Source organism: Telmatherina bonti (genome assembly GCF_933228915.1).
Source record: "Telmatherina bonti genome assembly, chromosome: 14".
NCBI classification, from domain to species: Eukaryota; Metazoa; Chordata; class Actinopteri; order Atheriniformes; family Telmatherinidae; genus Telmatherina; species Telmatherina bonti.
In genome coordinates, this window is record NC_136612.1 from 674865 (window position 1) to 698871 (window position 24007).

The 24007-nt window shown below is 43.8% G+C and overlaps 1 protein-coding gene across 1 annotated transcript in view; it reads left to right on the forward strand.

The window, feature by feature from the left end:
- The window catches only part of LOC306765234 (all-trans-retinol 13,14-reductase-like), a gene marked incomplete at both ends in the record, with an annotated part of 173112 nt that extends 149309 nt beyond the window's left edge, over positions 1–23803 (forward strand). Inside the window, 5 exons of the mRNA XM_079252636.1 lie at positions 16941–17079; positions 17255–17364; positions 17542–17708; positions 21809–21968; positions 23652–23803. Coding sequence (XP_079108762.1) covers positions 16941–17079; positions 17255–17364; positions 17542–17708; positions 21809–21968; positions 23652–23803 — 728 coding nt within the window. The remainder of the gene's footprint in view (positions 1–16940; positions 17080–17254; positions 17365–17541; positions 17709–21808; positions 21969–23651) is intronic.
- Between the last annotated feature and the right edge of the window lie 204 nt (positions 23804–24007).

The window sequence follows — 24007 nt, forward strand, 5'->3', positions numbered from 1 at the left end:
GGTCAAAAGTGTTGTTTTTTGCTCACACACCCATAACTCTGGCTTGGTGGACACCACATGGCCCAAATTCACTCAGGCATCACAAAACATGTTGGTGAAGAGATCTGGTAAAGGACGTTGCTCTACGCTGCACGGCGTGCCCGTGACTCCATGGCGAAGTTCCATGCGTCGGCGTGACATCATAAATCACTATAAAATTCTCAATTTTGATCTGATCACCCTAAAACTTATAGGGATTAATAAGGGATCAGTCCTGAACAGATTACTGTGACCATTGCTGGTCTAGACCTAAGCTCCGCCCACTTACAACAGGAAGTGGTTTTTTCCACGTTCGAGGGTCATGCTTCTAAGCAAATGGTCCAAAACACTTGAGACTCCTCCAAAACATGTCAAACCCTTTCATGATGCCACAATAAAAACCTCAAGTTGCTACGCTAAACAGGACATGGCGAATGCCGGTCCAACGCCATGAAACAGGAAGTACCTGTGACCAAGCCATGGAACCTTGGACCGCCACCAAACTTGCCATGACTGATGACAGTAAGGCCCTGAACTAAGCCCCATTGAAACATTATGGAATAAATGGAGCATGTCTCCATAGCGCCCCCTACAAAATTTCAATCAATCAGCCCCGCCCACTACATGGACCGACATGGATAAAATTCAGCACAGTTGGAGAACCTTCCAGTACCTTCAAAAAAGTCTCTTGGACATATGGGCCAAAACCAACAGGAAGTCGGCCATTTTGAAAAAGGTGCCATTTTTGGGGTCATTTCTTTGCCATGCATTTTAAACAACTCCTCCTAGGGATATTGTCCAACTGACACCCAACTTGCACAGGATGCTCAGGAGGCATGTGTGATTTAAAGTTGTGTTATTTCTTCTAATAGAAGATTTAGTTTAGGAGGGGCGGGCCCTCAAAGTTTGATGTCTCATTAACAAAGACTTATTGCTAATACTCCCACATAAAACAACATATCAGCACAGGAATCGACACATTTAATGCCGGTCCCATGATGAACAAAATCTACAATGCAACAATATGACTATGAATTAGCCCCACCCCTTGGCAACAACAAGTGTCTGATATCATGAACCAGGAAGTACCTGTAACAAAGCCATGAAATTGTTGATCTTCACCATACTTGCCATGAGTCATGACAGTTATGTCCTTAATAGAATAAAATTACAACATAGTGGAAAAGATAGTAAATGGCTCCATAGCGCCCCCTACAATATTTCAATCAATCAGCCCCGCCCACTGCATTGACTGACATAGATATGATTCGGCACAGTTGTAGAACCTTCCAGTACCTTCAGAAAAGTCTCTTGGACATATGGGCTAAATCAAACAGGAAGTCGGCCATTTTGAAAAAGGTAACATATTTGGGGTCATTTTGTCATTTTCTTTGCCCTACATTTTGAGCAACTCCTCCTAAGAATTTTGTCTAACTTTAACCCAAATGAGTCAGGGTGCTCAAGAGACATGTGTGATTAAAGGTTGTGTTATTGCTTTTAATAGGGGATATCATTTAGGAGAGGCGGGGCAGCAAAGCAGATGTGATGCAACGAAAAGGAAAACTGACATAACTCCCACAAAAAACAACCAACCTGCACCAAATTTGCTACAGATGATGCCAGTAATATCCTTCACATTTGTGCATGGCAATAAATAGATTATAAGTTAGCCCCGCCCCTTGGTGACAGGAAGTGACCTTTCATAAGGCCTAAATGGCCTAAGGTGCAGTCTGGCTGCACTTTAGGTTGAGAGAGGCATGGGAAGGATGTTGCCAGGGCAGGCGGTGGCATTATGCCGAGCGGCGCCATGGTGCGAGGGCCTATATCACCGCCTGCGGTTTTAATTATTATTATTATTATTCTCCTAATAAATGAATTGCTTTTTTGGAGGCCTGAACATGCTCAAAAACTCACCAAATTTTGCGTACCCCCCCAAGGGAATGCGAAAAATTTGATATTTTGAGGTGCTCCAGAATGTTTGAGCGAAACTGAATGAGAGCGCCACCTATTTTAGGTGCCCCGCCACTGCATGTCGTTAATCTTTATGAAAATTCATACACATGATCTACATGCAAGGGCGAACAAAAAATCCTCTTAATGTCATGGTGAAATGTCGACAGGAAGGCGGCCATTTTAGGTCAAAGTCAATATTTTGGCGTTTTAGCACCTCGCATTTTAACGAACTCGTCCTAGAGCTTTTATCCCACTGAGCCACAAATTGCTCAGGATGTTCAGGAGGCATGTGTGATTAAATGTTGTGTTATTTCTTCTAATAGGAGACTTAGTTTACGAGGGGCGGGGCCTCAAAGTTTGATGTCTCGCCAGGAAAAATTTAACGGATATAACTCCCACATAAAGCAACATTTCTGCACCACATTTGCTAGATATGATGGCAGTCCCCTCCTACAGAGTTCTATATGTCAATATTTTGATTATGAAATAGCCACGCCCCCTGGAGGTCAAAAGTGTTGTTTTTTGCTCACACACCCATAACTCTGGCTTGGTAGACACCACATGGCCCAAATTCACTCAGGCATCACAAAACATGTTGGTGAAGAGATCTGGTAAAGGACATTGCTCTACGCTGCACGGCGTGCCCGTGACGCCATGGCGAAGTTCCATGCGGCGGCGTGACATCATAAATCACTATAAAATTGTCAATTTTGATCTGATCACCCTAAAACTTATAGGGATTAATAAGGGATCAGTCCTGAACAGATTAATGTGACCATTGCTGGTGTAGACCTAAGCCCCGCCCACTTACAATAGGAAGTGGTTTTTTCCACGTTTGAGGGTCATGCTTCTAAGCAAATGGTCCAAAACACTTGAGCCTCCTCCAAAACATGTCAAACCCTTTCATGATGCCACAATAAAAACCTCAAGTCGCTACGCTAAACGGGACATGGCGAATGGCGGTCCAACGCCATGAAACAGGAAGTACCTGTGACCAAGCCATGGAACCTTGGACCGCCACCAAACTTGCCATGACTGATGACAGTAAGGCCCTGAACTAAGCCCCATTGAAACATTATGGAATAAATGGAGCATGTCTCCATAGCGCCCCCTACAAAATTTCAATCAATCAGCCCCGCCCACTACATGGACCGACATGAATAAAATTCAGCACAGTTGGAGAACCTGCCAGTACCTTCAAAAAAGTCTCTTGGACATATGGGCCAAAACCAACAGGAAGTCGGGCATTTTGAAAAAGGTGCCATTTTTGGGGTCATTTCTTTGCCATGCATTTTAAACAACTCCTCCTAGGGATATTGTCCAACTGACACCCAACTTGCACAGGATGCTCAGGAGGCATGTGTGATGTAAAGTTGTGTTATTTCTTCTAATAGAAGATTTAGTTTAGGAGGGGCGGGCCCTCAAAGTTTGATGTCTCATTAACAAAGACTTACTGCTAAAACTCCCACATAAAACAACATATCAGCACAGGAATCGACACATTTGATGCCGGTTCCATGATGAACAAAATCTACAATGCAATAATATGACTACGAATTAGCCCCACCCCTTGGCAACAACAAGTGTCTGATATCATGAACCAGGAAGTACCTGTAACAAAGCCATGAAATTGTTGATCTTCACCATACTTGCCATGAGTCATGACAGTTATGTCCTTAATAAAATAAAATTACCATATAATGGAAAAGATAGTAAATGGCTACATAGCGCCCCCTACAATATTTCAATCAATCAGCCCCGCCCACTACATTGACTGACATGGATAAAATTCAGCACACTTATAGTCCATTCCAGTACCTTCAAAAAAGTCTCTTGGACATATGGGCTAAATCAAACAGGAAGTCGGCCATGTTGAAAAAAGCTGCCATTTTTGGGGTCATTTCTGTCATTTTCTTTGCCATGCATTTTGAGGAAGTCCTGCTAAGAATTTTATCTAACTTTAACCCAAATGAGTCAGGATGCTCAAGAGGCATGTGTGATTAAAAGTTGTGCTATTTCTTTTAATAGGGGATATCATTTAGGAGAGGCAGGGCAGCAAAGCAGATGTGATGCAATGAAAAGGAAAACTGACATAACTCCCACAAAAAACAACCAACCTGCACCAAATTTGCTACAGATGATGCCAGTCATATCCTTCACATTTCTGCATGTCAATAATTAGATTATAAATTAGCCCCGCCCCTTGGTGACAGGAAGTGACCCTTCATAAGGCCTAAATGGCCTGAAGTGCAGTCTGGCTGCACTTTAGATTGAGAGAGGCATGGGAAGGATGTTGCCAGGGGAGGCGGTGGCATTATGCCGAGCGGCGCCATGGTGCGAGGGCCTATATCACCGCTTGCGGTTTTAATTATTATTATTTTTATTCGGACACTTCGCGTGCTTTTTTGGAGGCCTGAACGTGCTCGAAAACTCACCAAATTTTGCGTACCCCCCCAAGGGAATACGAAAAATTTGATATTTTGAGGTGCTCCAGAATGTTTGGGCGAAACTGAATGAGAGCGCCACCTATTTTAGGTTCCCCGCCACTGCATGTCGTTAATCTTTATGAAAATTCATACACATGATCTACATGCTAGGGCGAACAAAAAATCCTCTTAATGTCATGGTGAAATGTCGACAGGAAGGCGGCCATTTTAGGTCAAAGTCAATATTTTGGCGTTTTAGCACCTCGCATTTTAACGAACTCGTCCTAGACCTTTTATCCCACTGAGCCACAAATTGCTCAGGATGTTCAGGAGGCATGTGTGATTAAATGTTGTGTTATTTCTTCTAATAGGAGACTTAGGTTACGAGGGGCGGGGCCTCAAAGTTTGATGTCTCGCCATGAAAAATTAAACAGATATAACTCCCACATAAAGCAACATTTCTGCACCACATTTGCTAGATATGATGGCAGTCCCCTCCTACAGAGTTCTATATGTCAATATTTTGATTATGAAATAGCCACGCCCCCTGGAGGTCAAAAGTGTTGTTTTTTGCTCACACACCCATAACTCGGGCTTGGTGGACACCACATGGCCCAAATTCACTCAGGCATCACAAAACATGTTGGTGAAGAGATCTGATAAAGGACGTTGCTCTACGCTGCACGGCGTACCCGTGACGCCATGGCGAAGTTCCATGCGGCGGCGTGACATCATAAATCACTATAAAATTCTCAATTTTGATCTGATCACCCTAAAACTTATAGGGATTAATAAGGGATCAGTCCTGAACAGATTAATGTGACCATTGCTGGTGTTGACCTAAGCCCCGCCCACTTACAACAGGAAGTGTATTTTTGCACGTTTGAGGGTCATGCTTCTAAGCAAATGGTCCAAAACACTTGAGCCTCCTCCAAAACATGTCAAACCCTTTCATGATGCCACAATAAAAACCTCAAGTCGCTACGCTAAACGGGACATGGCGAATGGCGGTCCAACGCCATGAAACAGGAAGTACCTGTGACCAAGCCATGGAACCTTGGACCGCAACCATACTTGCCATGACTGATGACAGTAAGGCCCTGAACTAAGCCCCATTGAAACATAATGGAATACATGGAGCATGTCTCTATAGCGCCCCCTACAAAATTTCAATCAATCAGCCCCGCCCACTACATGGACCGACATGGATAAAATTCAGCACAGTTGGAGAACCTTCCAGTACCTTCAAAAAAGTCTCTTGGACATATGGGCTAAATTCAACAGGAAGTCGGCCATTTTGAAAAAGGCGCCATTTTTGGGGTCATTTCTTTGCCATGCATTTTAAACAACTCCTCCTAGGGATATTGTCCAACTGACACCCAACTTGCACAGGATGCTCAGGAGGCATGTGTGATTTAAAGTTGTGTTATTTCTTCTAATAGAAGATTTAGTTTAGGAGGGGCGGGCCCTCAAAGTTTTATGTCTTATTAACAAAGACTTATTGCTAAACCTCCCACATAAAACAACATATCAGCACAGGAATCGCCACATTTGATGCCAGTCCCATGATGAACAAAATCTACAATGCAATAATGGGACTATGAATTAGCCCCACCCCTTGGCAACAAGAAGTGTCTGATATCGTGAACCAGGAAGTACCTGTAACAAAGCCATGAAACCTTTGATCTTCACCATACTTGCCATGACTTATGACAGTAAAGTCCTTAATAGAGTAAAATTACAATATAGTGGAGAAGATAGTAAATGGCTCCATAGCGCCCCCTACAATATTTTAATTAATTAGCCCCGCCCACTACATTGACTGACATGGTTATGATTCGGGAAACTTGTAGACGCTCCCAGTACCTTCAAAAAAGTCTCTTGGACATATGGGCTAAATCAAACAGGGAGTCGGCCATTTTGAAAAAGGTGCCATTTTTGGGGTCATTTCTGTCATTTTCTTTGCCATGCATTTTGAGGAACTTCTCCTAAGAATTTTGTCCAACTTTAACCCAAATGAGTCAGGATGCTCAAGAGGCATGTGTGATTAGAAGTTGTGCTATTTCTTTTAATAGGGGATATCGTTTAGGAGAGGCGGGGCAGCAAAGCAGATGTGATGCAACAAAAAGAAAAACTGACATAAATCCCCCAAAAAACAACCAACCTGCACCAAATTTGCTACAGATGATGCCAGTCATATCCTTCACATTTGTGCATGTCAATAATTAGATGATAAGTTAGCCCCGCCCCTTGGTGACAGGAAGTGACCCTTCATAAAACCTAAATGGTCTGAAGTGCAGTCTGGCTGCACTTTAGGTTGAGAGAGGCATGGGAAGGATGTTGCCAGGGGAGGCGGTGGCATGATGCCGAGCGGCGCCATGGTGCGAGGGCCTATATCACCGCCTGCGGTTTTAATTATTATTAGGCCCGAGCACCTTGGCGGTGCGAAGGCCTATTGTAATTGCAGCGTTTATTATTATTATTATTAGGCCCGAGCACCTTGGCGGTGCGAAGGCCTATTGTAATTGCAGTGTTTATTATTATTATTATTATTATTATTTTTATTCGGACACTTCGCGTGCTTTTTTGGAGGCCTGAACGTGCTCGAAAACTCACCAAATTTTGTGTACCCCCCCAAGGGAATACGAAAAATTTGATATTTTGAGGTGCTCCAGAATGTTTGGGCGAAATTGAACGAGAGCGCCACCTATTTTAGGTGCCCCGCCACTGCATGTCGTTAATCTTTATGAAAATTCATACGCATGATCTACATGCTAGGGCGAACAAAAAATCCTCTTAATGTCATGGTGAAATGTCGACAGGAAGGCGGCCATTTAAGGTCAAAGTCAATATTTTGGCGTTTTAGCACCTCGCATTTTAACGAACTCGTCCTAGAGCTTTTATCCCACTGAGCCACAAATTGCTCAGGATGTTCAGGAGGTATGTGTGATTAAATGTTGTGTTATTTCTTCTAATAGGAGACTTAGTTTACGAGGGGCGGGGCCTCAAAGTTTGATGTCTCGCCATGAAAAATTAAACGGATATAACTCCCACATAAAGCAACATTTCTGCAACAAATTTGCTAGATATGATGGCAGTCCCCTCCTACAGAGTTCTATATGTCAATATTTTGATTATGAAATAGCCACGCCCCCTGGAGGTCAAAAGTGTTGTTTTTTGCTCACACACCCATAACTCTGGCTTGGTGGACACCACATGGCCCAAATTCACTCAGGCATCACAAAACATGTTGATGAAGAGATCTGATAAAGGACGTTGCTCTGCGCTGCACGGCGTGCCCGTGACGCCATGGCGAAGTTCTATGCGGCGGCGTGACATCATAAATCACTATAAAATTGTCAATTTTGATCTGATCACCCTAAAACTTATACGGATTAATAAGGGATCAGTCCTGAAAAGATTATTGTGACCATTGCTGGTCTACACCTAAGCTCCGCCCACTTACAACAGGAAGTGGTTTTTTCCACGTTTGAGGGTCATGCTTCTAAGCAAATGGTCCCAAACACTTGAGCCTCCTCCAAAACATGTCAAACCCTTTCATGATGCCACAATAAAAACCTCAAGTCGCTAGGCTAAACGGGACATGGCGAATGGCGGTCCAACGCCATGAAACAGGAAGTACCTGTGACCAAGCCATGGAACCTTGGACCGCCACCATACTTGCCATGACTGATGACAGTAAGGCCCTGAACTAAGCCCCATTGAAACATTATGGAATAAATGGAGCATGTCACCATAGCGCCCCCTACAAAATTTCAATCAATCAGCCCCGCCCACTACATGGACCGACATGGATAAAATTCAGCACAGTTGGAGAACCTTCCAGTACCTTCAAAAAAGTCTCTTGGACATATGGGCTAAATTAAACAGGAAGTCGGCCATGTTGAAAAAGGTGCCATTTTTGGGGTCATTTCTTTGCCATGCATTTTAAACAACTCCTCCTAGGGATATTGTCCAACTGACACCCAACTTGCACAGGATGCTCAGGAGGCATGTGTGATGTAAAGTTGTGTTATTTCTTCTAATAGAAGATTTAGTTTAGGAGGGGCGGGCCCTCAAAGTTTGATGTCTCATTAACAAAGACTTATTGCTAAAACTCCCACATAAAACAACATATCAGCACAGGAATCGACACATTTGATGCCAGTCCCATGATGAACAAAATCTACAATGCAATAATATGACTATGAATTAGCCCCACCCCTTGGCAACAACAAGTGTCTGATATCATGAACCAGGAAGTACCTGTAACAAAGCCATGAAATTGTTGATCTTCACCATACTTGCCATGAGTCATGAAAGTTATGCCCTTAATAGAGTAAAATTAAAATATAGTGGAGAAGATAGTAAATGGCTCCATAGCGCCCCCTACAATATTTTAATTAATCAGCCCCGCCCACTACATTGACTGACATGGATATGATTCGGGAAACTTGTAGACCCTCCCAGTACCTTCAAAAAAGTCTCTTGGACATATGGGCTAAATCCAACAGGAAGTCGGCCATTTTGAAAAGGGTGCCATTTTTGGGGTCATTTCTGTCATTTTCTTTGCCATGCATTTTGAGGAACTTCTGCTAAGAATTTTGTCCAACTTGAACCCAAATGAGTCAGGATGCTCAAGAGGCATGTGTGATTAAAAGATGTGCAATTTCTTTTAATAGGGGATATCATTCAGGAGAGGCGGGGCAGCAAAGCAGATGTGATGCAATGAAAAGGAAAACTGACATAACTCCCACAAAAAACAACCAACCTGCACCAAATTTGCTACAGATGATGCCAGTCATATCCTTCACATTTCTGCATGTCAATAATTAGATTATTAGTTAGCCCCGCCCCTTGGTGACAGGAAGTGACCCTTCATAAGGCCTAAATGGCCTGAAGTGCATCTGGCTGCACTTTAGGTTGAGAGAGGCATGGGAAGGATGTTGCCAGGGGAGGCGGTGGCATTATGCCGAGTGGCGCCATGGTGCGAGGGCCTATATCACCGCTTGCGGTTTTAATTATTATTATTATTATTATTATTATTCTCCTAATAAATGAATTGCTTTTTTGGAGGCCTGAACATGCTCAAAAACTCACCAAATTTTGCGTACCCCCCCAAGGGAATGCGAAAAATTTGATATTTTGAGGTGCTCCAGAATGTTTGGGCAAAACTGAATGAGAGCGCCACCTATTTTAGGTGCCCCGCCACTGCATGTCGTTAATCTTTATGAAAATTCATACACATGATCTACATGCTAGGCCGAACAAAAAATCCTCTTAATGTCATGGTGAAATGTCGACAGGAAGGCGGCCATTTTAGGTCAAAGTCAATATTTTGGCGTTTTAGCACCTCGCATTTTAACGAACTCGTCCTAGGGCTTTTATCCCACTGAGCCACAAATTGCTCAGGATGTTCAGGAGGCATGTGTGATTAAATGTTGTGTTATTTCTTCTAATAGGAGACTTAGTTTACGAGGGGCGGGGCCTCAAAGTTTGATGTCTCGCTAGGAAAAATTAAACAGATATAACTCCCACATAAAGCAACATTTCTGCACCAAATTTGCTAGATATGATGGCAGTGCCCTCCTACAGAGTTCTATATGTCAATATTTTGATTATGAAATAGCCACGCCCCCTGGAGGTCAAAAGTGTTGTTTTTTGCTCACACACCCATAACTCTGGCTTGGTGGACACCACATGGCCCAAATTCACTCAGGCATCACAAAACATGTTGGTGAAGAGATCTGGTAAAGGACCTTGCTCTACGCTGCACGGCGTGCCCGTGACGCCATGGCGAAGTTCCATGCGGCGGCGTGACATCATAAATCACTATAAAATTCTCAATTTTGATCTGATCACCCTAAAACTTATAGGGATTAATAAGGGATCAGTCCTGAACAGATTAATGTGACCATTGCTGGTGTAGACCTAAGCCCCGCCCACTTACAACAGGAAGTGGTTTTTTCACACGTTTGAGGGTCATGCTTCTAAGCAAATGGTCCCAAACACTTGAGACTCCTCCAAAACATGTCAAACCCTTTCATGATGCCACAATAAAAACCTCAAGTCGCTACGCTAAACGGGACATGGCGAATGGCGGTCCAACGCCATGAAACAGGAAGTACCTGTGACCAAGCCATGGAACCTTGGACCGCCACCATACTTGCCATGACTGATGACAGTAAGGCCCTGAACTAAGCCCCATTGAAACATTATGGAATAAATGGAGCATGTCTCCATAGCGCCCCCTACAAAATTTCAATCAATCAGCCCCGCCCACTACATGGACCGACATGAATAAAATTCAGCACAGTTGGAGAACCTGCCAGTACCTTCAAAAAAGTCTCTTGGACATATGGGCTAAATTCAACAGGAAGTCGGCCATTTTGAAAAAGGTGCCATTTTTGGGGTCATTTCTTTGCCATGCATTTTAAACAACTCCTCCTAGGGATATTGTCCAACTGACACCCAACTTGCACAGGATGCTCAGGAGGCATGTGTGATTTAAAGTTGTGTTATTTCTTCTAATAGAAGATTTAGTTTAGGAGGGGCGGGCCCTCAAAGTTTGATGTCTCATTAACAAAGACTTATTGCTAAAACTCCCACATAAAACAACATATCAGCACAGGAATCGACCCATTTGATGCCAGTCCCATGATGAACAAAATCTACAATGCAATAATGGGACTATGAATTAGCCCCACCCCTAGGCAACAACAAGTGTCTGATATCATGAACCAGGAAGTACCTGTAACAAAGCCATGAAATTGTTGATCTTCACCATACTTGCCATGAGTCATGACAGTTATGTAATTAATAGAATGAAATGACAACATAGTGGAGAAGATAGTAAATGGCTCCATAGCGCCCCCTACAATAATTCAATCAATCAGCCCCGCCCACTACATTGACTGATATGGATAAAATTCAGCACACATGTAGACCATTCCAGTTCCTTCAAAAAAGTCTCTTGGACATATGGGCTAAATCAAACAGGAAGTCGGCCATTTTGAAAAAGGTGTCATTTTTGGGGTCATTTCTGTCATTTTCTTTGTCATGCATTTTGAGAAGTTCCTTCTAAGAATTTTGTCCAACTTTAACCCAAATGAGTCAGGATGCTCAAGAGGCATGTGTGATTAAAAGTTGTGCTATTTCTTTTAATAGGGGATATCATTTAGGAGAGGAGGGGCAGCAAAGCAGCTGTGATGCAATGAAAAGGAAAACTGACATAACTCCCACAAAAAACAACCAACCTGCACCAAATTTGCTACAGATGATGCCAGTCATATCCTTCACATTTCTGTATGTCAATAATTAGATTATAAATTAGCCCCGCCCCTTGGTGACAGGAAGTGACCGTTCATAAGGCCTAAATGGCCTTAAGTGCAGTCTGGCTGCACTTTAGGTTGAGAGAGGCATGGGAAGGATGTTGCCAGGGGAGGCGGTGGCATTATGCCGAGCGGCGCCATGGTGCGAGGGCCTATATCACCGCTTGCGGTTTTAATTATTATTATTATTATTATTTTTATTCGGACACTTCGCGTGCTTTTTTGGAGGCCTGAACGTGCTCGAAAACTCACCAAATTTTGCGTACCCCCCCAAGGGAATACGAAAAATTTTATATTTTGAGGTGCTCCAGAATGTTTGGGCGAAACTGAATGAGAGCGCCACCTATTTTAGGTGCCCCGCCACTGCATGTCGTTAATCTTTATGAAAATTCATACACGTGATCTACATGACAGGACAAACAAAAAATCCTCTTAATGTCATGGTGAAATGGCGACAGGAAGGCGGCCATTTAAGGTCAAAGTCAATATTTTGGCGTTTTAGCACCTCGCATTTTAACGAACTCGTCCTAGAGCTTTTAACCCACTGATCCACAAATTGCTGAGGATGTTCAGGAGGCATGTGTGATTCAATGTTGTGTTATTTCTTCTAATAGGAGACTTAGTTTACGAGGGGCGGGGCCTCAAAGTTTGATGTCTCGCCATGAAAAATTAAACGGATATAACTCCCACATAAAGCAACATTTCTGCAACAAATTTGCTAGATATGATGGCAGTCCCCTCCTACAGAGTTCTATATGTCAAAATTTTTATTATGAAATAGCCACGCCCCCTGGAGGTCAAAAGTGTTGTTTTTTGCTCACACACCCATAACTCTGGCTTGGTGGACACCACATGGCCCAAATTCACTCAGGCATCACAAAACATGTTGGTGAAGAGATCTAATGAAGGACGTTGCTCTACGCTGCACGGCGTGCCCGTGACGCCATGGCGAAGTTCCATGCGGCGGCGTGACATCATAAATCACTATAAAATTGTCAATTTTGATCTGATCACCCTAAAACTTATAGGGATTAATAAGGGATCAGTCCTGAACAGATTAATGTGACCATTGCTGGTGTAGACCTAAGCCCCGCCCACTTACAACAGGAAGTGGTTTTTTCCACGTTTGAGGGTCATGCTTCTAAGCAAATGGTCCCAAACACTTGAGACTCCTCCAAAACATGTCAAACCCTTTCATGATGCCACAATCAAAACCTCAAGTCGCTACGCTAAACGGGACATGGCGAATGGCGGTCCAACGCCATGAAACAGGAAGTACCTGTGACCAAGCCATGGAACCTTGGACCGCCACCAAACTTGCCATGACTGATGACAGTAAGGCCCTGAACTAAGCCCCATTGAAACATTATGGAATAAATGGAGCATGTCACCATAGCGCCCCCTACAAAATTTCAATCAATCAGCCCCGCCCACTACATGGACCGACATGGAAAAAATTCAGCACAGTTGGAGAACCTGCCAGTACCTTCAAAAAAGTCTCTTGGACATATGGGCTAAATTAAACCGGAAGTCGGCCATGTTGAAAAATGTGCCATTTTTGGGGTCATTTCTTTGCCATGCATTTTAAACAACTCCTCCTAGGGATATTGTCCAACTGACACCCAACTTGCACAGGATGCTCAGGAGGCATGTGTGATGTAAAGTTGTGTTATTTCTTCTAATAGAAGATTTAGTTTATGAGGGGCGAGCCCTCAAAGTTTGATGTCTCATTAACAAAGACTTATTGCTAAAACTCCCACATAAAACAACATATCAGCACAGGAATCGACACATTTGATGCCAGTCCCATGATGAACAAAATCTACAATGCAATAATATGACTATGAATTAGCCCCACCCCTTGGCAACAACAAGTGTCTGATATCATGAACCAGGAAGTACCTGTAACAAAGCCATGAAATTGTTGATCTTCACCATACTTGCCATGAGTCATGAAAGTTATGCCCTTAATAGAGTAAAATTAAAATATAGTGGAGAAGATAGTAAATGGCTCCATAGCGCCCCCTACAATATTTTAATTAATCAGCCCCGCCCACTACATTGACTGACATGGATATGATTCGGGAAACTTGTAGACCCTCCCAGTACCTTCAAAAAAGTCTCTTGGACATATGGGCTAAATCCAACAGGAAGTCGGCCATTTTGAAAAGGGTGCCATTTTTGGGGTAATTTCTGTCATTTTCTTTGCCATGCATTTTGAGGAACTTCTGCTAAGAATTTTGTCCAACTTTAACCCAAATGAGTCAGGATGCTCAAGAGGCATGTGTGATTAAAAGTTGTGCAATTTCTTTTAATAGGGGATATCATTCAGGAGAGGCGGGGCAGCAAAGCAGATGTGATGCAATGAAAAGGAAAACTGACATAACTCCCACAAAAAACAACCAACCTGCACCAAATTTGCTACAGATGATGCCAGTCATATCCTTCACATTTCTGTATTCCAATAATTAGATGATAAGTTAGCCCCGCCCCTTGGTGACAGGAAGTGACCCTTCATAAGGCCTAAATGGCCTGAAGTGCAGTCTGGCTGCACTTTAGGTTGAGAGAGGCATGGGAAGGATGTTGCCAGGGGAGGCGGTGGCATTATGCCGAGCGGCGCCATGGTGCGAGGGCCTATATCACCGCTTGCGGTTTTAATTATTATTATTTTTATTCGGACACTTCGCGTGCTTTTTTGGAGGCCTGAACGTGCTCGAAAACTCACCAAATTTTGCGTACCCCCCCAAGGGAATACGAAAAATTTTATATTTTGAGGTGCTCCAGAATGTTTGGGCGAAACTGAACGAGAGCGCCACCTATTTTAGGTGCCCCGCCACTGCATGTCATTAATCTTTATGAAAATTCATACACATGATCTACATGCTAGGGCGAACAAAAAAATCCTCTTAATGTCATGGTGAAATGTCGACAGGAAGGCGGCGGCCATTTAAGGTCAAAGTCAATATTTTGGCGTTTTAGCACCTCGCATTTTAACGAACTCGTCCTAGAGCTTTTATCCCACTGAGCCACAAATTGCTCAGGATGTTCAGGAGGCATGTGTGATTAAATGTTGTGTTATTTCTTCTAATAGGAGACTTAGTTTACGAGGGGCGGGGCCTCAAAGTTTGATGTCTCGCCATGAAAAATTAAACGGATATAACTCCCACATAAAGCAACATTTCTGCACCAAATTTGCTAGATATGATGGCAGTCCCCTCCTACAGAGTTCTATATGTCAATATTTTGATTATGAAATAGCCACGCCCCCTGGAGGTCAAAAGTGTTGTTTTTTGCTCACACACCCATAACTCTGGCTTGGTGGACACCACATGGCCCAAATTCACTCAGGCATCACAAAACATGTTGGTGAAGAGATCTGGTAAAGGACGTTGCTCTACGCCGCACGGCGTGCCCGTGACACCATGGCAAAGTTCCATGCGGCGGCGTGACATCATAAATCACTATAAAATTGTCAATTTTGATCTGAGCACCCTAAAACTTATAGGGATTAATAAGGGATCAGTCCTGAACAGATTAATGTGACCATTGCTGGTGTAGACCTAAGCCCCGCCCACTTACAACAGGAAGTGTTTTTTTCCACGTTTGAGGGTCATGCTTCTAAGCAAATGGTCCAAAACACTTGAGCCTCCTCCAAAACATGTCAAACCCATTCATGATGCCACAATAAAAACCTCAAGTTGTTACGCTAAACGGGACATGGCGAATGGCGGTCCAACGCCATGAAACAGGAAGTACCTGTGACCAAGCCATGGAACCTTGGACCGCCACCATACTTGCCATGACTGATGACAGTAAGGCCCTGAACTAAGCCCCATTGAAACATTATGGAACAAATGGAGCATGCCTCCATAGCGCCCCCTACAAAATTTCAATCAATCAGCCCCGCCCACTACATGGACCGACATGGATCAAATTCAGCACAGTTGGAGAACCTGCCAGTACCTTCAAAAAAGTCTCTTGGACATATTGGCTAAATTCAACAGGAAGTCGGCCATGTTGAAAAAGGTGCCATTTTTGGGGTCATTTCTTTGCCATGCATTTTAAACAACTCCTCCTAGGGACATTGTCCAACTGACACCCAACTTGCACAGGATGCTCAGGAGGCATGTGTGATGTAAAGTTGTGTTATTTCTTCTAATAGAAGATTTAGTTTAGGAGGGGCGGGCCCTCAAAGTTTTATGTCTCATTAACAAAGACTTATTGCTAATACTCCCACATAAAACAACATATCAGCACAGGAATCGACACATTTGATGCCGGTTCCATGATGAACAAAATCTACAATGCAATAATATGACTATGAATTAGCCCCACCCCTTGGCAACAACAAGTGTCTGATATCATGAACCAGGAAGTACCTGTAACAAAGCCATGAAATTGTTGATCTTCACCATACTTGCCATGAGTCATGACAGTTATGTCCTTAATAAAATAAAATTACCATATAATGGAAAAGATAGTAAATGGCTACATAGCGCCCCCTACAAAATTTCAATCAATCAGCCCCGCCCACTACATTGACTGACATGGATATGATTCGGGACACTTGTAGACCCTCCCAGTACCTTGAAAAACGTCTCTTGGACATATGGCCTAAATCAAACAGGAAGTCGGCCATTTTGAAAAGGGTGCCATTTTTGGGGTCATTTCTGTCATTTTCTTTGCCATGCATTTTGAGGAACTTCTCCAAAGAATTTTGTCTAACTTTAACCCAAATGAGTCAGGATGCTCAAGAGGCATGTGTTATTAAAAGTTGTGCTATTTCTTTTAATAGGGGATATCGTTTAGGAGAGGCGGGGCAGCAAAGCAGCTGTGATGCAATGAAAAGGAAAACTGACATAACTCCCACAAAAAACAACCAACCTGCACCAAATTTGCTACAGATGATGCCAGGCATATCCTTCACATTTCTGTATGTCAATAATTAGAATATAAATTAGCCCCGCCCCTTGGTGACAGGAAGTGACCCTTCATAAGGCCTAAATGGCCTGAAGTGCAGTCTGGCTGAACTTTAGGTTGAGAGAGGCATGGGAAGGATGTTGCCAGGGGAGGCGGTGGCATTCTGCCGAGCGGCGCCATGGTGCGAGGGCCTATATCACCGCTTGCGGTTTTAATTTACTTTTGATTTTGAAGAAATTTTTTTTCTGCTGTTTCTATTTTTCATTCATTGTTTGTGTGTTTGTGTGTGCAGAGGTCCAGTCCTTGCTGGGTATGGTCCGCCATGGGATGGGTTCCTTCTTGGTCTTTGTGGGTCTCGATGGAACTAAAGAAGAGCTGAACATTGTTTCCACCAATTTTTGGATGTATAAAGACAATGATTTGGATACTCTGTAGGTTTCCCTCTGTTTTTATTCTCTTCAGAAAAAAGTTTATTTAATTGTCATTTTGATCATGTTTCCATGTTTGAAAGTCCAGTCTATATTAACTCAAACCAGCCCTGTCTCCATTTGTGAACTGAACTAATGTCTTCTGTCTATGTTTATCTACACTGGAATATGTGTGAAGTATGGAGAGATACTCTTCACTGAGTAGAGATGAGGTATTGGGAAACATCCCCATGATGTTCATCACCTTTCCATCTGCTAAAGACCCCACCTCCAGTATCAGACACCCAGGTAACACAATTAAATGGCCATAGAAGTGTAGTAGCTTTATTTTCTGTGTATTGTCTTTAGAGTCCAGTGCCCTCCTTGAATCTCGACTTAGGTTCCCCTATCCTTTGTTACTCTACATTAATTAAACATGATTTCATATTGTTAAGCTTGCTTTGTTATACCTCTTATCTTTTATAGGTAAGTCCTGTATGACACTGTTAACCATGGCTCGCTACGAGTGGTTTGCGGAATGGGAGGGAACAAAACTTGGGAAGAGGGGCCAAGACTATCTGGATCTGAAAAACAGCATGGCCCAGGAGCTCCTGGATTGGGCGTTCATCATCTTCCCTCAATTGCGGGATAAGGTGTGTGTCAACTTCATGGTGCTTGTGAAGGGCACTAATTCAGTAACAATGCAACAGTATCAGAGTACTGATAGCAATGTGTTAATGTCCACTATTCTCCCTCTGCTGGCTCGTTTTTTTTTTTTTTCTGGGTTAGCTCCAATGAATATAAAACTTATAAGGGTTGAATTTTTTTATTTGTATTTAATGAGCTTTTCTGAAGAGACCAGGCCGAAAATTGATCACTTAAAATTAGTTTTACATGAACTGTCCTGTTCTTATGCAAAAACATGATAGTAAAGCTTGCTTGTAGTTGAACTTAGAATTAGTGTAGGGAGATAACTCCATCTATGATTGCTACCAAAAGATTCCACCAGGGGACATACAGAAAACTCAAACTGGATATAGATGCTGACTTTGTAGAGTGTAAACAAAACAAAACATGGAAGCAATACAGGAGGTTATTATTTGGATCATTTTGAGATCTCAACAAAAAAAGAGCAAAGACCATGATCCACAAACAAAAGACACAACTATATGCAAAGGATGTGAAGTTTAGATTGCACAACAGAAGGTCTATGATTCCTGTTGTCCATGTCTTATGTGTTGATGCTGACTTCATACACATTTGTTACCTTTTTGGTTCATTACAGTTATGGAAATAATTATAAGATGGAGTAAGGGGGGTTGAGGGGGAAGATTTAGTGATCTCAGTATCAGATGTTTGCTTTTTGGGAACTTTGACAGGGACCTTCAAATTTTACTGGACAAGATCAGTCTCATGCGAAGTTGCTGGGATGGAAATCAGCTCAAATTCTGAGAGCATGATGAGGCAAATTGGGAATACTTCCTCTGGGTTGAGATGAGCTCCTGTTTCTTTGTTTCTATGTCATGTGTGGGACTTCAAGTGACTCAGAGTCTTCATGAGAGAAGAGGAATGGAGCAGAAGGTCAACAACATCCCCATTGGTCATCGTGAATCTGACAACATTCTGATTGGTTGACCCACAGCTCATGACCATAGGTGAGGGTAGGAACGTAGATCGACTGATAAATCGAGAGCTTCGCCTTCTGGCTCAGCTCCTTCTTCACCACGACAGACCGGCGCAGAGTCCGCATTACTGCAGACGCCGCACCGATCCGTCTGTCCATCTCACGCTCCATCCTTCCCTCACTCATGAAGATATTTAAACTCCTCCACTTGAGGCAGGACCTGACTCCCGACCCGGAGAGGGCAATCCACCCTATTCCGGCTGAGGACCATGGTCTCAGATTTGGAGGTGCTGATTCTCATCCCAGCCGCTTCACACTCGGCCGCGAATCGCTCAAGTGAGAGCTGGAGATCACGACCAGATGAAGCCAACAGGACCATGTCATCTGCAAAAAGCAGGGACCCAATCCTGAGGCCACCAAGCCGGATCCCCTCAACACCTCGGCTGCACCTAGAAATTCTGTCCATATAAGTTATGAACAGAATCGGTGATAAAGGGCAGCCTTGGCGGAGTCCAACCCTCACCGGAAACGAATCCGACTTACTACCGGCAATGTGGACCAAGCTCTGACACCTGTCGTACAGGGACCGGACAGCTCGCACAAGGGGGTCCGGTACCCCAAACTCCCGGAGTACCCCCCACAGGAGCCCCCGGGGGACACGGTGGAACGCCTTCTCCAGGTCCACAAAGCACATGTAGACTGGTTGGGCAAACTCCCATGCCCCCTCCAGGACCCCAGAGAGGGTATAGAGCTGGTCCACTGTTCCGCGACCAGGACGAAAACCACACTGCTCCTCCTCAATCCGGGATTCGACGATCCGACAGACCCTTCTCTCCAGGACCCCTGAATAGACCTTACCAGGGAGGCTGAGGAGTGTGATTCCCCTGTACCGCTGTCCCCATCACGTGGACAGCGGTACTGTCACCGATGTCCACGCGATGCTGCAGAGGCGTGTCAGCCAGGACAGCCCCACAGCATCCAGAGCCTTAAGGAACTCCGGGCGGATCTCATCCACCCCCGGGGCCTTGCCGCCAAGGAGCTTTTTGACCACCTCAGCGACTTCAGCCCCAGAGATAGGAGAGTCCACCCCTGAGTCCCCAAGCTCTGCTTCCTCGTCGGAAAACGTGTTGGTAGGATTGAGGAGGTCTTCGAAGTATTTCCTCCACCGACCACCAACGAGTCCTGGGATTACCGCCACGACAGGCACCAACGACCTTGCAGCCACAGCTCCAGCTGGCCGCCTCAGCAATAGAGGCACGGAACACAGCCCATTCAGACTCAATGTCCCCCGCCTCACTCGGACATGGTTGAAGCTCTGCTGAAGGTGGGAGTTGAAGCTCGCTCTGACGGGGGACTCAGCCAGACGTTCCCAGCAGACCCTCACAACACGTTTGGGTCTGCCAGATCTGACCGGCTTCCTCCCCCACCATCTGAGCCAACTCACCACCAGGTGGTGATCAGTTGAAGCTCCGTCCCCCTCTTCACCCGAGTGTCCAAGGCAAGTGGCCGCAGGTCCGACGATACGACTACAAAATCCATCATCGAACTGCGGCCCAGGGAGTCCTGATGTCAGGTGTACATATGGACACTCTTATGTTGGAACATGGTGTTTGTTATGGACAATCCATGACGAGCACAGAAGTCCAATAACAAAACTCTCACCATGTACAACTCAAGAGTGGAAGAGGGTCCATTTCTGGTTCCAGAGCCCAAGCCATGCGTCAAGGTGAATACAACCATACCTCGCTGGAACCGCTCAACTTCAGGCTTTCCCACCAAAAAGGTGACATTCCACATCTCTAGAGCCAGTTTCTGCAGCCGGTCTCGCACCCCGCCTCCAGGCCTGGCTCCAGAGGGCGGGTTCTTGTCACCCGACCCAAGGTGGGGCCCATGTGAACCTTTCGACCTGAGCCTGACCAGGCCACACGGGTGAAGGCCCAGCCACCAAACGCTCGCCCCACCCCAGGCCTGGCTCCAGAGGGGGTCCCGGTGATCATCATAGAGGTCTTTGAGCCGTACTTAGTCTGGTCCCTCCCATAGACACCTATTTGCCATGTGTGACCCAACCAGGGGCATAAAGCCCCCAATAACATATCTGCTAGAATTTTCAGGACACACACACCCCTCCACCATCACCAACTCATCAAACTCAAAAATGGAAAGTCGCAAAGTCAATTATGATACATTGCCAGTACCCTTGGATGATGCCCCATCTACAAATTAAAACATGAAAAACCTATTTTCATGAATGTGTAAAGGAGTTCAGCATGTCTATCTTCACCGGGTGACTCATGTGGCGCCAACCTTGCTACAGTCATTCTCTGCATCGTCCTCGTAAAGTGTGTCATGTTTGGTCATGATTCCTCAAAACTACACTGTGCTGGAATTTTTCATTTTAATCATAAAAATCAACTAATAAATTTAAAGACTTTTTAAAGCAAATACCAGTCTGAGATGCACTCAAAACTCTTTTTCAAAACAAATGTGTTCTTAGCCTAATGGTTAAAAATTCTCAGACTTCTCAGATGGCTTTAACAACTTTTTAGTCTCTTTTAGCTCATTTTTGTTTCATACTTCTTTCCTAACTTTTAATTTTTTTCATTTTTCATCTTTTTCTGGAGACTTTAGAAGACGTCAAGACTCTCAACACTGACGCATCATTAAAAAACAAAGCCCCATTTATTCATGCAATATTTCACTTCTACAGACTTTTACAGATTCACTTTCCTTTTTTTATGTAGTTTATTTATTTACTCTATTCTATAGACATATTTATAAAATAATATATTGTATAATGGAAATATTCTATAAAAAATTGACTCATAATTTTTTGTCCCATATGTCACTGAGGTAAAGTTGGTCACTACATGTCCGTGTGTATGTTATGTTTTATACTGAATGTTTTCATTCCTCAATAGGTGGCAGTGTGGTGACTAATGTCCACTGAAGTGCCCAAATGGCAAATATGCCATCCTGACTGATGACTAAGCTAGAAAATAGTCTTGAAACAGGTGTCTCATGTAAGGGACATGATGCACCAAAGGGTTAAGTGACTGAATAATAATAAAATGTAGTTATTAATGTAATTATTGTTACAAATACATGATGTGTTTGTCTGTGCCTGTTCAGGTGGTAATGGTGGAAGCTGCCACCCCTCTAACAAACGTCCATTATTTGGGAGCACCTAGAGGTGAGATGTATGGTGCAGAACACAACCTGGAGCGCTTCAACCCCGAAACAGTTGCTAAGACGCGACCTCAAACACCAATCAAGGGCCTCTACTTAACAGGTGACAATCAGACATTTCTAACTTCACCATTCACATTAACATATGCATTATTCTGTCATGATGATCTTACGCTCCAGAAATTTCAGTTTAATAAAGTTAGCTAGCTGTTAATCCTTAACCTGTTGGTGTCATATGGGCAGGACATGACAAATATGTTTTTTTATTAGTTTCCAGGATGATTCCTTGTTTTGTCAGTTTCACCTGTAGCATCCCATCCATGTCACACTGATGCTAGGTGATACAAACATACATATGTCCATCCATCCATACTTCCTTATTCTGCTGCCAGGTACCAGGAGGGTCTATCCCTGTAGCTACAAGGTGAGAGGCAGGGTGAACCTGGACAGGTCACCAGTTCAAGTTAAATAACTTAACAGTTTTCTCTGCTTTGCTGTCAGTTTCTGTGGCTTCTCATGTTGCCAACACAAATACACACCAACCATTCTCCAGCCATCCCTCAACATGCTTCTGCAAAAACCACACACTAAATTTGACTTTCTGTTTCAGCCACAGGAAATGTGCAGGCCGGGGCGGGCCACACCACAGAACACGGAGGATCCCCAACACTGTAGCTAAAAAGTTACAAAGATAAAATTAGAAAGAAACAAACAATAAAATAACTAATATGATTAAACCTAAGAAATATACAGTATTAATACATAAAAAGTACATATGATACAGTCGTCCTCATGTGTATTCATACCCTCCCATCAAAGAAGGGGAAAAACAGCTGCCTGGGAAATAAGATGAAACTGACTAAAGTCATAATAAATAAAAGTTTTATGAAAATCATGACATTATTTTCTAATTCTGGTTCAAAATAAAGAATTTTTAAAAAGCAAACAAATATGATAAAATAAATGTTCCATCATTCATAAACTACTATTTAGTAGAACAATCCTGTGATGTTTCCAGCCCAGTCAGGTGTTTTCTGTTCCTCCCAGTCAGACTTCTGCACCTGTTGACAGGTATTTTGTCCCACTGTTTGTCAGAAAAATGCTCCAACTTTGGGGTCCTGGAGGGGGCATGGGAGTTGCCCAACCAGTCTGAAATGAGTTTCCTCCGCAGGGTGGCCGGGCTCTCCCTTAGAGATAGGGTGAGGAGCTCGGTCATCCGGGAGGAGATCAGAGTAGAGCCGCTGCTCCTCCGCATCGAGAGGAACCAGTTGAGGTGGCTCGGGCATCTGGTCAGGATGCCTCCTGGACCTCCCTGGTGAGGTGTTCCAGGCACGTCCCTCTGGGAGGAGACCCCGGGGAAGACCCAGGACACGGGTTAGGGTTAGGAGGGATTATGGATGGATGGATGGATGGATAATACAATTTCACTTTAACATCTTTATTTCATCAAACTATTCTGTCCGTTACACTAGCAGTTGCAGCAAAAAGATAGAAAGTTTGCAATCAAGTGGTAGGGTCTGCATGGTGAAGGGAGCTATTAGCTGACTATGTTCTGGCAGCGAGTCATGGCCTGTTTTAAAAGAAAGTGCCAGTCTAGTTCCCAAAGTTTCACATCAATATAAATTACGTTTGATAAAGTCGCCACCCTCAATTTCTAAATGTTTTGTCTTATCTAATAAATGCTGAACACTGGGAAAATGATGTAATGGGTTTTGTGTTCATCGTGTCTGGTTCATGTTTTCCATTTCTTTTACTGACTGCTGGCTGACTGTTTGCATGTGTGCAGGTCAGGACGTGTTCTGCAACGGCATGGCCGGAGCGCTGCACGGCGGACTCCTCTGCGCCTCGGCTGTACTCAATCAGAACCTCTACATCGACCTCCTAGCCCTGAAAAGCCGACTCAAACGCAAACAGATCAATCATGGGAAGACCTTGTGAGAACATGTTGACCGTGTCCTTCTATTGGCTTCATGATGAAGCCACTTAGAAAAATGTTGATGTAATGAGATCGATTAAATAAACCTAACCTAAAGAAATGATGTACTTTATCTGTTAGGCTTTGGAGTTTGGTGGCTGTATTAGCACTGTCCTGAAATAATGCACAATGAAAACTGATCAGCATTTGTTTGTGTGAAATATTTA